General features: G+C 38.6%; 1 protein-coding gene across 2 annotated transcripts in view; it reads right to left on the minus strand.

The window, feature by feature from the left end:
* Positions 1–14558, minus strand: part of MICU2 (mitochondrial calcium uptake 2) — a 141979-nt gene that overhangs the window by 26785 nt on the left and 100636 nt on the right. For both annotated transcript variants that reach the window (XM_065830893.2, XM_071804176.1), the window contains 4 exons: positions 12603–12634; positions 12414–12489; positions 8132–8179; positions 3658–3740 (listed from right to left, as the gene is read on the minus strand). In XM_065830893.2, coding sequence (XP_065686965.1) covers positions 3658–3740; positions 8132–8179; positions 12414–12489; positions 12603–12634 — 239 coding nt within the window. The remainder of the gene's footprint in view (positions 1–3657; positions 3741–8131; positions 8180–12413; positions 12490–12602; positions 12635–14558) is intronic.

Raw genomic sequence — 14558 nt, forward strand, 5'->3', positions numbered from 1 at the left:
TTGCACACTTACGGGTATTTTGCTATTCAGACACACTTTTTCCCAGGAATGTCTTATCTACTATAGCTAATACAGCCAAGCAGAACACATGAATCTCTCTCTTGTAACCAGCTCTTACTCTTATTTTTAGAGGAGATTTTCTGTCACTAAAAGCTTAGCATTCCCTCCATAAGATTTTGAAATCCAGGGGTACATCATCAAGGGTCATTTGGGAAATAAAAACTATGTTGTGATTTTCGTGCTATCCTCCTAGACAGTTTTACATAGTTCTGCTACAGACATGATCTCCTAGACATGAAAAACACACCTGTTCAAATTAGGTACCATACAACTAACAACTAAGAATAATTTAATTAAATAAGGAAACATATTTTCAGAACTGGCATTAAGCAGAATGTGGTCTGAATTTCCCCTTCGGCCCACAAAATAAATTAATCTTGAATATGTTAGCCAAGATTTTTTGAAGTACTGAAATGACTCATATCTGAAAACATAATTTCCACTGTGCTGAGTAGAGCTTTAAGGAAATACAGAAATTGCAATAATTTGCAGCACCTCAAGTATATCTCAGCTGCAAGGCTTCTTTGGCTGTATTTTAGATCAGGAGGTCAACACTGCCACAAGAATGAGTGATTTAATGTAGCACAAGGTCTACCTACCTTTCACAGATATTTGCATGAATCCTCAAAAGGACAGCAAAAATGAAAGAACAAGGGACTTATTACATTTCAGTTATAAATACGGACTTACACCAATCACTCTGGATTTGGAGACTTTAGGAAAGATGCTTGTACAGCTCAGGGTTTTTGAAGCTGCTGGTTTGCTTCTCAAACATTTCTGAGTGATTCCTCACCTTGCCCATTAAAACTGGGAAAGAAATCTATGATCAAATTTCCACAGCCATTATTTTGTAGGGTTTTCAAATCTCTTCTTAGGGCTCTATTTTTTTTCCCCTTTTTCTTATGCTATCCAGAGATGCAATATGGGCTTGTAAGTAGTGAGCAGGAAAAAAACCACTAACTGTGTTACCAAAGGTTTTCCCTTGGCCTTCAAATTTTGTCTAATTCACCTGTTTTGTTCGTTTGTTTGTTTGTTTTATAGCCTTGGTTTTTAAGTTCCTCAGGGTAGTTACCTTCTATTATTATTTTTGAATGGCATGCCTTGATAGCATTTATCAATATAAATACTGTAAAACAAGCCAATTAAACATTCCAAGTTTCTCAAATTCTTTCAATTTTTGTTCACTTACAAAACAATTGACTAGTACAGTAAAACCATTATGAACTTCTTCATAGCAAAAAAGCAATATAGAACTCTGGGTAAAAACACAAGTGCTCATCCATATTCCCACTGAAAAATTACATTTTTTCTTACCTGAAAAAAACATCTTTAGCTCATACACGAGAAATACAACTGCAAATACTCTCCAAACAAGAGAAAATACGATTTTTTATTTTTGATTTTATTTTTAAATGACTCTTAAAAAATCTACAGAGACTACTAAAGAGCACAGGCACATGGTATATTTTTTTTTTTCACAAGTGTTCTGGAAGATTAATTTTATTGTTTTCTTAGACTGCGTGTAAATCCTTACAGTGCTTGAAACTATTTCCAATAGGCTGCAGACTTTTTTCCAGCACAACGCAGCAACTACTCACAGAGGGAGAAGAATTCTGCTCTCAAGAAATGAACTCTAATACTCAACTGCTCCATGTAAAATTTATTTGTATTTAATATTTATATCTGTTCATCACTGGAAGAGACTAATGGCTAATTCAAAGATAATGAGACCTATTATGCACACCAATGCCTCTTTATTAAAGACATACTAAGAAGTAATCTCTACTGAAGAAGACATGAGCTGGCAGAAATGCTACGCCAGTCTTTAAAAAAAAAGTCATTATAGTAATTTTGCATCTTCTAGTTTTTTGAGAGAGATTAGTGCTGCTGGATGCTCTAGGACTGCAGAAGTGTTTTGGACCAAACCACCACAACTGCTGGCGGTGCTGGTTCATGCAGCCCATAAAGGAAATTCAAAGTAACAGTCTCTCTAACCATTGAATTCGATTGCCTCTATAGGAATAAAATTATTTGTAATGATTCGTATATCGTTTTCACCTCTCCTTTCTATGACTTTCTGTTGTTTATACTGCCTGATTCAAATAGAATTACCTGAACTGGCTGATGGATATTAAATATATGGCATTCTGCACATCTCCCCAAAACAGTTGTACTGGATTTCTGCAAGAATCTCCTTATTTGCTTGACTGACACAGTCCCTGTTCAAAGGAAGTGCAGCTAACATAGCATTTTGGTGCAGGGGCACAACAGGCTGAGTACGTTCAATTTGTGTTCATGAGCCCCCTTTCCCCTGTAACTTACTGTTTGGTAGATGAACAATACAGCTGTCACAGAGATATTTCAGTTATCAGAGCACTGCTACTCTGATAACAATTCACTAGGATTGTACCAGGCTTAGTAGGTTAAAAATAAAGGCTTTAGTTAGAATTTGATTTCTTTTTAATCAGCAGAATACTTAACATTTTAACTGAGCAAATTCTTCAGGCTTAAAAGATTTTGTGCAGCAACAAATGAGTGCAGGGTATCTGCCGGCTCAGTTAGGGGCTTCTGGCAACATAGTCTTGGGAAATGGTCTGATTCCAAAGATTATTTTCAAATAGTACTACTAAGTCTAAAAGTATTTATAAAATATTTAAAAATATATTTGAGTACAACTCATCAATCGTCATCTCACCAAGAGAAAATTCACTGAAAAAATGGCTATTAATGCAAAAAACCAAGCTAACAGCTATTGTATCATTAATTCAGAGTTTAAGGCTATGAAACTACACTTACACATTTAGTAATTTCTCTATCAATAGGTATATCTTTGTAAGTTTTAGACTCCATGGTTCTCTAGAGTTGTTGCATTAAGGATCATCTTTAACTTTATCCTAGTGAGAGAAAATACTTTGCATTGTAGTAGCCATTTCAGCTTCTTATAAAATCATCTCTCTAGTCACCTCCAATATGAATGAAGAATCTGAACTAAGCTGAGAGAACCTATTAAAAATTAAGTTTATTAATTTTACATTTGGCTTTTGACAAGAAGTATTTACTTAACAGACTCCTGTTAAATTCTTAAAAGTTGAACAACCTATATAATTAAGCGCATTCTTCTTTAAAACATCAGAGCAAGATTTTCTTTGGTTTTTAAGCATCTGCTTTTCTCCCCCATATTTCATACAAAATATGGGAAAAACTGCTCTTACTGTCCAAACTGTGAATTGGTAAAATCCCTGTGCAACAGCAAACATTATTAAACAAAAGCAAGAGAGGATGGTGAATTTAAAATAAATATTCAAAATATTTAGAAAATACTTTTCCTTAAGGCATATACACAAACTCCTACCTTCCCAGTAACAGAATTTTAGATACAAGTCAAAGGTAACATTTATAGCAGTGGATTAAAATATAAGTACTTCTACAGCATTGCTTTGGTATGTGCTCCTTTCACAGAAAGTATTTTAGTAATTATGTGATCATAGATTGGACTGGAAAACAGGCTTGAAGATTTTAATGAATCTTCCCCTGGCAAATATAACCCATGAAACTATTTAAATGCTCTAAAATTAATATGCATATAAATACACATACCTTAAAGAATTCTTTCTTTTCAACTTGTTCATTGCCATCTGTATCCAACATTTTAAAGGCAATCTGAAATCCAGTCTGGGGTTCTGCAACAAATTGGGAAGGAACTTTATTGTAAAAACACACACACACACACACGTACTTGAATATTTCATTACAGTTCAGTTCTCTATCTTTATGCATGTACATGATATTTCCAGTAAACCATTTGTACCTCCTGTAATATAAGAAAACTTTTAAAACATTTTTTTACTACCATTTCAAGGGATAATTAGTGCAATGGCAAAGCAAGAAATGCCAGCAGTGACACAAATGTCCATCTGATCCTAATGACTGTGAAAATGTTGTATGTCTTACTATCCTGATCTCAGATGTTCAATCATAGAATCATGGAAAGTTTGGGGTTGGAAGGGACCTTAAAGATGCCATGGGCAGGGACACCTTCCACTAGGCCAGGTTGCTCTAAGCCCCATCCAGCCTGGCCTTGAACACTTCCAGGGATGGGGCATCCACAGCTTCTCTGGGCAGCCTGTTCCAGTGCCTCACCACCCTCATGGGGAAGAATTTCTTCGTTGTATCTAACACGATTCTCCCTTCTTTCAGTTTAAACCCATTACCTCTCCTTGTCCAATCACTACATGCCCTTGTAAAAAATCCCTCTCCAGCTCTTCTCTTCTCTACAGATGTCTCCATAACCTGACACCACTTTTGCGGTCTAGCTCTGCCGTGTTCACTAGAGCTCCTTTTCAGATGAGAAGACTGGAAAGTGCCTTGAGAAACCAGTAATTATTCCCGGTCTGTGTGAAAGAGCTTGTGTACCCCTCAGGTATTCCTTGCAGGTGTTACCGTGTGCCAGTATTTGTGTCTTCCCCAGCAAGGGCTGGTCTTGTAATGGCACCAGCTCTCTCGGCCCCTGCTCCCGCTGTGTGAGCCCCGAGCCGTTTTTCTTCCCTTCTCCCTCCCTGAACAATGTACTCAAATGTTACTGAGAAGTAATAAACCACTCTTTCTGGCCTTTCTGGAAAAAAGCATGTTTTGTATGACTCCCATCAAGCTGATTTTTTCAGGAATTTTATACAATTCTATCCTGCCTTTCCTTCACCCAGTGGATGTTTCTTTTCAATACAAAAATGTAATGAGTTCTGAGTCTTGCAGACGCTATAAAAACACAGTGTGTTTTGAGCTCCTTCCCACAATTTCCTGATCTTACTTTACTTACAGGAGGTGGCCTCGCTCATTAGCAAGCCCACACAGGAGCGGTATGCTGCTGAAATGTAGTTACAGCTCACTGCAGTAGCAAGCACTTATCCCAGTGATTTCTGGAGCAAGTGAATTAATTCCACAACCCAGTCAAGTCAGGCATTAATATGAAAGCCATGGACTTATCGTCTCTAGAAAATATTCATGTTTCCAAGAACAATGTTGGACTCATGAGGGCAATGATGCAGTATCTCCAAAAACTCTAATGCCTTCAGAATTTTTCTTTTGGAAGCATATTCTTCCAGCTCCCTTCTGAAAAGTTTTAAATCTTGCTTTTTTTGTTAGGGAATCTTTCTGCAAAGGTAACAAGTTAAAGAAATATTCTGTTCCTTTTAAGTGATAACAAAAGGGTTAAAGAAAGTACTATTTTTACATTTTAGAAATAACTACGTTTTCAGCAGCCAACTAATGTTCTCTGTGGAGCAACCTTGTGATGCAGGGACATTTCATAAATACCAATGCAATCTGCACAACAGAACCCTGCCCCAGCAAATGGGTCAAAAATAATCAGAACTGCCTTCCTTTCCATGGAAATGCCACACACTGAATTTGTGTTACTAGTACAAAAGCAAGAAGAGCCTATCCTATAACATATTTAGAGAATAAAAGTAATCAATGCATTTAATAGTAATTCATACCATCTGTGTTGCAATTTTCAGATAAGAGAGCTGTTACTGAAAATATAGGACCCAAAGCCGCTTATACTGTTCAGAGATGACATACTTATCTGATATGATGTAACCCGAAAGGTATGTGTTCGTAAAGCAAGCATAGTTCAAAGACTACCTCAGATATATTTGTATTTAATTAGAATCAGGCAAAATTTCAAAATCTGAACAGAAGACCTTCATCTTAGCTGTGAGTGCAGGTTAGACTTTGGTGCTTCCTCTGCAACCATTCCTACGTTGACCAAGCTGTCAACCTGTGTGACTGGCCAACGGAAACGAATCTTTGAGTCAAGGTGACAATTTCAGTTCCCGGGCTCCTTCACCAGAAGCTCCATTAACCAATGGCTGGAAGTTAAATTCAGTACAGCATGGGAAGAAAACAGATAACAATTATACAAGGCACAAAAAAAGAGAAAAGGGGATCACAGGGAGCAAAATAAAGCCTTTGTCTGCCGCAAAATTACATTTTCAAGTTCAGTGTTGTTACAGATAGTGCTTTTGTATGACAGGCAGCACAGCCTGGTCAGCAATGCCCTGGAACCAGGACTCTGGAATCTGGTGACTCTTTCCCTGTTTCCCTGTTGCTCTGTTGGTGACTTAGGAGAAGTCATTTAAATATTAACGGCTGCTTCAAGAAATCTCACATTAATTCTGGCTAGTGAGAAAGACAGGTTGTGTAACTGAGGGCTGACATGGGATGTTTGTTAGGCAAAGATGGAGGCACTAATGCTTGTTGACATTTGCTTTCAGACTGATTGGTACGATAACCCTCTGTTTAACCAAAGCAGAGACATTAGCACTGCATTTCTATCCTGCATCAAAAAGTGCTTTTGTTTTGGCAGTTCAACACATTCTTATATAAATTCTGTGAAAACATAATGTTATTTGATTGTCTGGAGAAGTGTAACAACTTGCTCTTGATACTGCTTCAATTTTCTAATTGTTTCAGCCAATAAATCAGCATGAGCTGCCACAGATTTTAAAAGAAATAGAATCTTTGGCACCTATTTCTGCAACTTTAATTAAGGTATTCTTCCGAAGTTATAGCGTGATTGTGCTTTTTGCCTTTTTTAAAAAATCTCTATTATTTGACAAATACTTTAAAATCAGCTTCCTAGCCAGGCTAGACTCTTACATTATTTCTGACTTTAAAAAACACTTGAATACATGGTGTAACTCATGTTTGAGTTATGTGCAGCACTGGTGAAATCACTACTGGTGAAACTATATTTGTGTGGTAAATAGGGCATATTAATTTATATATAGTATGTCATATTGTGTACTAGTTGAAGCTCTTAGTAAGAATGGATGCAGTTCTGCTGAGAAATGACATCAGTTGTAAAGGGTTTATGGAAATGGTGTGGGAGGTGTGTACCCACAATCAGTCTGTGAAGACCGGACTCTGGAGACCATCACTACTTGTTCTTACTCCACCATGACAGAGTGGACTTCTAGAGCAAGGAAAACTTGTAAAGTTGTTTAGGGCCCTGATGCAGGTCATGAGGCTCCAGCATCTACGGTCCATTGGGATAAGAACAACTGTTTTTTTCTCTCCTTTCCCCATCGACTGATACCATGACATCTAGTGTGCTTGGTTTTGGCCCTTGCTTGAAATGTTAGATCTGTGTAAGTCAGTCAGACAAGACTGCATGCGGACTATTACATAGACATGCATGTGGATTATTTCACCACTAGTCTATGGGTCTCACTGCATGATGCTCATTGCACTGATGTTGGTATTTTTGCAGCATCACCTACACTTCATCAGAACATCACAGGGAGGTGGCAAGCATGGCACAGAGTAAGTATGGCTGAGGAAACCCAGAAAACCCAAGATCACTCCCACACATATTCAAAAAATGCCTGCTGTTTGCCGGTAAAAGCAAATACCAAACAAAAAAAGGGTTTTTTAAAAGTATCTGACAGAGAAAAAGGAAGGAGGCAAAGCAGAGGGCAGAAATATACGGAAAATACTTGGAAATAAAGTCAAAAGGAACACAGTAAAATATATAAAGGATTAAAAAGTTAAAATACAAGACACTGCAGAAATCTGCTGCTTATATATATCACCCATTGTATATCTAGACACACGAATATTAGGTAACAACCTTTCAGACACCATAACAGCTTTTACACCACTGCAAGAGCTATAAAGGTAACATCTTATTGTCCAAAATGACTAAAACTCCAGTCCTGAAGACAATTTATTGATCTTCCTCTACTCTTCTTCTTCCCCTTATTATGTGGTCCTGTAACCAATGTTTCCCCTTTCTTAAAGTCTCTTGAAAGACTTTACTGATCCCATGGTGCAGGGATCATCATGATTTTTGAAGTACTGCGATGGACTAATGATGACACTATGGAAGTAAGTTGTAATTAATTAAAGTTACATCCATTTATATTAATGCCTTATCACTCTCTATAAAACAGTTCTTTATGTTTTACTATAATGTAGACATTTAGAAGTTAAAAAGTATCAGAAAAAGTTCCCGGAAAGCTGTGAGTAGCTGAGCATTTATGCATAAGTATTTTAAATACGTAATACTTACTCGTAAGGATTGTCAGCAAAAATAGGTACTCTGCATAAGATATCAACCCTGAAATGAAAGAGTTAAAAAATTACCTACCAAAAAAACTTACGGTAAGACTTGAAAGATCAAATCTTATAAATATAAAAAAGTAGTGTAACATCATATTAAATAGGTTATTAAAGTAAGCCACATTATTATTTAATAAAGTTTTTACTTCTGTTTTCAGTGCTCTGAAGGTAAAATTCCCTATCCAGAGACTCATCAATGTTCACATCTAATCAAGAAAGTAAGGTTTATGTGGCATTAATAAAAGGCCTGCATTAAATCTTCGGATTCTCACTGAAAACATTCAATATTTATATAAAAGGCAAATAAATTAAATGCGCTTTGTCACATTTAGTACCCGGGAGGAGAACTACTCTGAGGTTCCCCTGAAGGATCAAAGTCCTGCATCCCTTGGCAGGCTCGCAGAGGCGGGAACAGCCTCCCTCCCATCCTCAGGGGAACCTGGCAACGCGCAAAGCTGCCAAGTGCGAGATGGTGCTGATAGTACGGCTGGGAGCCTGCCAGGAGGAGCCTGCTTTTACTTTTTCTTCTTTTTCTTTTTAAAGAGGAACATGTCCTTTCTACAAGGTGAAAGTATTTCCCCCCGCTTTGAAGGAAAATTCCAGCGTTTTCCTTTGAAATACCACCTTAAGTGAAAAGCCTGAACAAACACAAAGATGTGATAGCGTCAAAATAGAGGGTATGAGCTAAAGATAGAGAGAGCCTAACGAGGGTGGTTAAACAACAGAATCTGAACCATCTGCCCTGCTATAATATTTGGAGAAAAAACGTAAAGGGCTTTTTTATAAATCACTTTTCAAAATAGCTGAGCTACTTTTCACTTGTGAGCTAAACATTGTATAATGCTGAAGCTGCTTAAAATAATGAAGTTCAAACATGCCTATCTGTGCAAATATAAACTATTTTTTATAATTTATATTTAGTTAATTGATAGATAAGGAATCCACTTAAGCTTCAGCGATAAACAATTAACTTCTGATAAATTACTATGTGAAGTCAATGACATTTGTATTTGACCTCAGATAGCGACTTAACACTAAGTTTCAAGTACCAGAGTTTGGAAACATGAAATTGCTGAATGCAAGAGTCTGAAAATCTGAGAACAAGTCTTAGCTAAAGACAGACCTAATGCTGATCCTGTTGCCAGCTCACTCTGGCTCCATATCTCAGTTTTCCTCTCCATCAAAATTGGGCTGTTCACTCTATTACCCAGCATGCATCACGTGTAAATCAGCACAGTACTACACTCATACCATACACTGTGGAAATAAAAAATACTTCTCTCTTAAATATTTAGTTTTGCTTACAAGTTTAAGGGTTACTGCCATTGCAAGTATGTAAATTATTATTTGCATTGCTGTAAAACTTGGAATCATGGTCCAAGGCAAAGTGTCCAGGATTTCTACAAATTCAAAACCAACCAAACAGAAAGAACTCCTACCCAGTTTTTTAGCTTATACGCCTAAGTATAAGACCAGATACAAAAATGGATAGAAAGAAATAGGGAAGGAAAAGAAATAAAGCAAATAGTGTGATGGGCAGTGATGAAGATTCCTGCTCCCTAATTTTGTTTTTTTGAGTGTCACAGCAAAAGAACGTTTAAAGGGCGAATATACAGAAAGACTAGGAGGTAATGAGTTTTAGCTATTTGGGTAGACAGGGAACACTGTACCTCATAAAAATCTGCAGAAAGAATCTGCAAAATTTATATGGAGCGGGTAGGATGTAAAGAAAAGACCAATTTAAAGACAAGACCCTGCTGACCGGTTCCAGGGAGAACCATGGTGGCTCTATTTCCTTGAATTGTAGAGGGCTGGAAAGAAGAGCCTTGCAAGAAATAGCAGGGGTGAGACATAGACTTTGCTTTCATCATCTTATTGCCAGCTGATTGAAAAATCACTACAGAGAAATAGGTAAAAATATAATTCAAATATGCAAAAAAATTTCTTCATTGTACTTTAACATTTGTCTCAGTGCCTTAAAGCAATTCCACAGCCTGTCTGAGATTTTCTGGCAGACTGCTTATACTAAAATAATTTGAGATAATGTATTTTAACTTGTGGACTTGTTCCCATAAAAATTTTTAATTTTATTGTCCTTTTTCTAAGTGTAGTGAAGGGTCAATTTACCTTATCCATAAAGTAAATATTTTGGTAATTTTCTTTTTTATTCTACAGTAATCATTACAAAGTTACCAAATTAAAAAAATACAAAATTATATTAATGTCCAAGCAAATTTTTAAAGATGAAAGCTTCACATACTGCTGAATGACTCAGCATACTTTGCAGCTAAATATTTGCAGTTGGCACTGGCAAAATACTGTCATTTTCTAACACTAAAGGAGCCTTCCCTATCCCTCCCTGGAAGTCTCTAACGTCAAACTTCACAGCAAATGCTGACAGTACAATATTGTTATTGCTGAATAAATCACAAGCATTCCAACAAAATATGACATGAATTTTAAAACTGCCCACTAGAAGGCAGGATTCCCTAGCGTTACATTTAACAAACTGGACTGAAGACAGTTTTCCCTCTTCTTGATATTTAAAGAACAATTTGAAGGTAGTTAAAATAATCTCGGCTAAGCAGCAGAACAGGTGTAGATTCATTATTCTGGTACCTCTAAAAGCAGTATTTAATACATAAGTATTTACATTTTTAAAATGTATTAGTAATGCATCTCAAAGCAAAAGCATTGAAGTCACTAAAGAAGCATCACGATGAAAAACTGCAAAAACTCTGCATGTTGTGCAGACATCAGGATGACTGCATGGAATGTTCCTTATCATCTCCAACTCCTGCCCGACCCTTGAAGGACAGAGCACACAGGCTCACAGTCGTAAGCAAGGGGAGATCAATGCCCTGCCGGGAAGGCAGAAGATGCCAGGCTGAGCATATGACCCAGCCACCTTCTGCCAAGCAGTTGGCTGGCAGAGGTGCAGCAAAGGAGGCTGTGCTGATCTGCTGTTTTCACTTTCTGTTAGTGGATTCCTGGTTTTCCCAGGCAGAGTGATTTGGGGATTTGCTGTGTCAATCACTAGAAAAAGAAAGGCTCTAAGAAAGTGGGGATGGGGAAAGAATATCCAAGAATTAAAGGCTGGGAATCTTTTTAAACCCAGTTCTCGGAAAGCACGTGATGATTAGAAATTTGAAAATGCAGGGAATGACTACTCAATATAAAATCCAGCCTTCCCTAGGACAGGAAAAAATTGCTCAACTCGTTCAGAGATGTTTCGGGGCTGCTGGGGCCTGCAGGAGTGGACCAACGAGCAAGGTGCTCAGCTGAAGGCCCTTCCACGTCTGCGCAAGGATGGAAGAAAGGAACCGCAGACAGGACCATGAGGCTGAAGGGTAGGAAAACGCTGCGTGCGGAGGCCGAGAGCTGCGCTGCTGTGGGAGCCGCGGCCGTGCCCGGGGATTTTCTGCGCACACAGACCACGGCTCGGGCTGGCCAAGGAATGGCAGCACTGCAAAGGCAGCTTTGTCTTCCAGAAACGTCCACGGGATGAGGGACTCCAGCTGAACTCTACGATACATGAAGCTTGTGAATAGGCACTGTTGGTCTTTCTCATTAGCTTGGGGATTTCAGTCTTTGTTACTGGTGAAATGGTTAATTACTCATCTATTTGGCTTCCTTGATCCTCTTGTTTGTTTTCTCCCTTCAATTAATTTATGCTAATGAGGTGTTTATTTGGTGTTCCTTAATTCCCTGTTGTTATACAAACAATATTCGAGCTCTCAGAGTTTTCTCTTTATGCAGCTTGATATAAGGTGGAAATGCTGGGTGAAAAGAAATCAAAGCACATTGGTGCTGTGCAGGGGCTACCGAGATTCCAAAGAGGGAGAAATAAGTTCAACTGCTCTCAGAATCAGGGATACCACCTTACATAACAGATACAAATTTTATTTTTATTCTCTGTTTCTGTGCAGCTTATTAACAACAACTCTTAGAAATCCATTTTGTGCTGAAGTCATCCTTTGGCCCCTTTCTCTTCCCCGAGTAGGGCTTCTGATTTCTCGCATGACTCCTCCTGCGCCTCAGAAGGCTTCCCATCCCCAGCCCTGCCTCTTTACTCTCTCTTGCATAACTGAGAGATTTGCCAAGGAGGCAGCTACTGGCTAGATAGGAACAAAGTCAAATCCATGAAACCTTCTTTAAAAAGACACTTGATTCATACCATATAATAAGATTAAAAGCAATATGTATTTTTCAGTATCAAAAGTGCTTGTTACCTTTATCACCAAGCTCTCTGAAAAAGGTCGGTCCTGGTTTAGCTTTGGCAACATACAGCAGTGCAGCATCTACCTCCTTTAAAGACACAAATGAGAAAACATAAAGACAGTTTTGAAGGAGAAGTATATGCAGTTGAGTAACAGAAAGAATGCAAGTTCTTTTAACAAGGAAAGGAACATTTTGCTTACCTTTTTCGTCAGTTTCTTGGCCGAGCCTTTACCTATAATAAAAAAAAAAATCATAATTCAGTAACAAACTGACTTTAAACTTTGATCAGGTTCTGTGGCATTTCTTCAGATTTTTATGGGAAAATGCTAAGTAATATGAAACAGAATATTTTGCAGCAGGCAGTTCGTTTCTAATTCCCACAATGATCAAGAAAACACAACATTTAAAAATAATATGAGCAACCTGTTCAAATGTTCTTGCAACCTAGATGAAATCACAGACCACTCTGGTATCCATGACTGACTTACTAGTGCGATTTTGCACAGGCTACAAATGTAGTATGGATTCCACAGCAAGATTATACAGTAAGAAACAACTGTAGAATTTACAAAGTGATTTGCATGCACAAATAATAACCCTTCAAGTGCAGGCTGAGTATGCAAAAGTTAAGACTTACTAAAAAAGATAAAAAATAATTAAAAGGTAGATGTTTCTATTAAGCAGAAGTAAATGGAACAATTCTGCCTACTAATACTGAAACAGCATCAGATGAAACCACACAAACTTCTAAGTGCTTATGAGTGGGTTCGAGTCTATACACTCTAACAGGGGAGCCACTGGTAGCGGTACTGTATAAATCACCCTTTCGAGGAGCTGTGATTTATTGTCAGTGGAACATTTCAGCTGGTTAGGCAGGGACCACAGAAACCCCGCAGGCATGGACTGGCAGGAGCTGAGCTCCATCCCTTCTCAGTTTATCTGCCCTATCACACCAGTCTGCCTCCTCAGCATTTCTCCTCATACAGATCTTAAAACCCTGTGTCCTTCACTCTTACCACTCTCAGACCATCGCTCCCTTCTTCCATCACCAATTCCTCTGGATTTCAGCCAGTCATTTCTTCCTATTTATTCACGCTCTGTAAGCACAAGCTGAGCTGCTCGCCTTTGCTCTGAGGCCTGTGCCCCTGTGTGTAGCAGCCGGCTTCGCTCCCCACTCAGACTCCAGGGCTTACTCTGCTGCTTCACGGGCATCTTGCATCTGAAGGGTCCCCAGCACAGCGCTGCTGTTCGGAAACAGACACGATGGAGGTGGGCAGCTGTCAACAAACTTCTACTAAGCATTTTCACAGGCCCATAATTTAGCCAGACAGAGGTGCATTCTCAGTAAAACAGCAAATATCCATAATGCTGGGAGAAGACATGCCCTGCTGCAGGGCTACTCCTCTGGCAACTTTTGGTTTTGATGAGGGAAGCTGCTGGAACATCTCCACCTGCAACAGTGCATTTTTCAGCACAGGCAAACCAGTGCCCTGGCCTCTGCTCCCTGAATGGGCAGTAACAGTTTTGCTGATAAATTCCTCTCCCCACCTCCCTCCCCCAAATCAGCCTAAGGCAGACACCTGGCACATAACATTTTAACCCAAATGTTTAAGTCTGACAAAAGTTATAAGCAACTAAAATTAGGGTTTTAATACTGGAGTGTTGAGTGACCCCAGCAACAGGTGTTGCCAGCACCACCTGTTACTGGGGATGAATACATTTTTGTGTAGTGCATGTACACACATTTACACCCACATGCATGCTCATATATAAAACTAAATAGATACCTTCTAGCTCAAAGGACGTATGAAGTTCTCTACTTTGTCTCATTTGAAATAAAAGATGTCAGACTAATAACAGCCTGGAAGTACAAGCAAAAATCACTACATCCAGTAAAGCTGAGTCCTGAGCGGTGCAATGGAACACCACAGTGCAACCCTGATCACTGCTGCAGAGCTTTTTAATGATTGGCTTTTTAGCAAATTAAGTGATTCAGATCTCAGCTTTAAAATGTCGCCGCCTCCATGCAGCACATTTAAATGTGGAATTAAACTACAGCAGCTCTTTCAGCTTCGGGAGACCCACATAGTAAGAAGCATTATAGGAGGGAATGAGTCAGGCTGCAGTTTCGTGAAAAACAGCATCTGGTAGAAAAA

Source organism: Patagioenas fasciata, chromosome 1 (assembly GCF_037038585.1).
Source record: "Patagioenas fasciata isolate bPatFas1 chromosome 1, bPatFas1.hap1, whole genome shotgun sequence".
NCBI lineage: Eukaryota > Metazoa > Chordata > Aves > Columbiformes > Columbidae > Patagioenas > Patagioenas fasciata.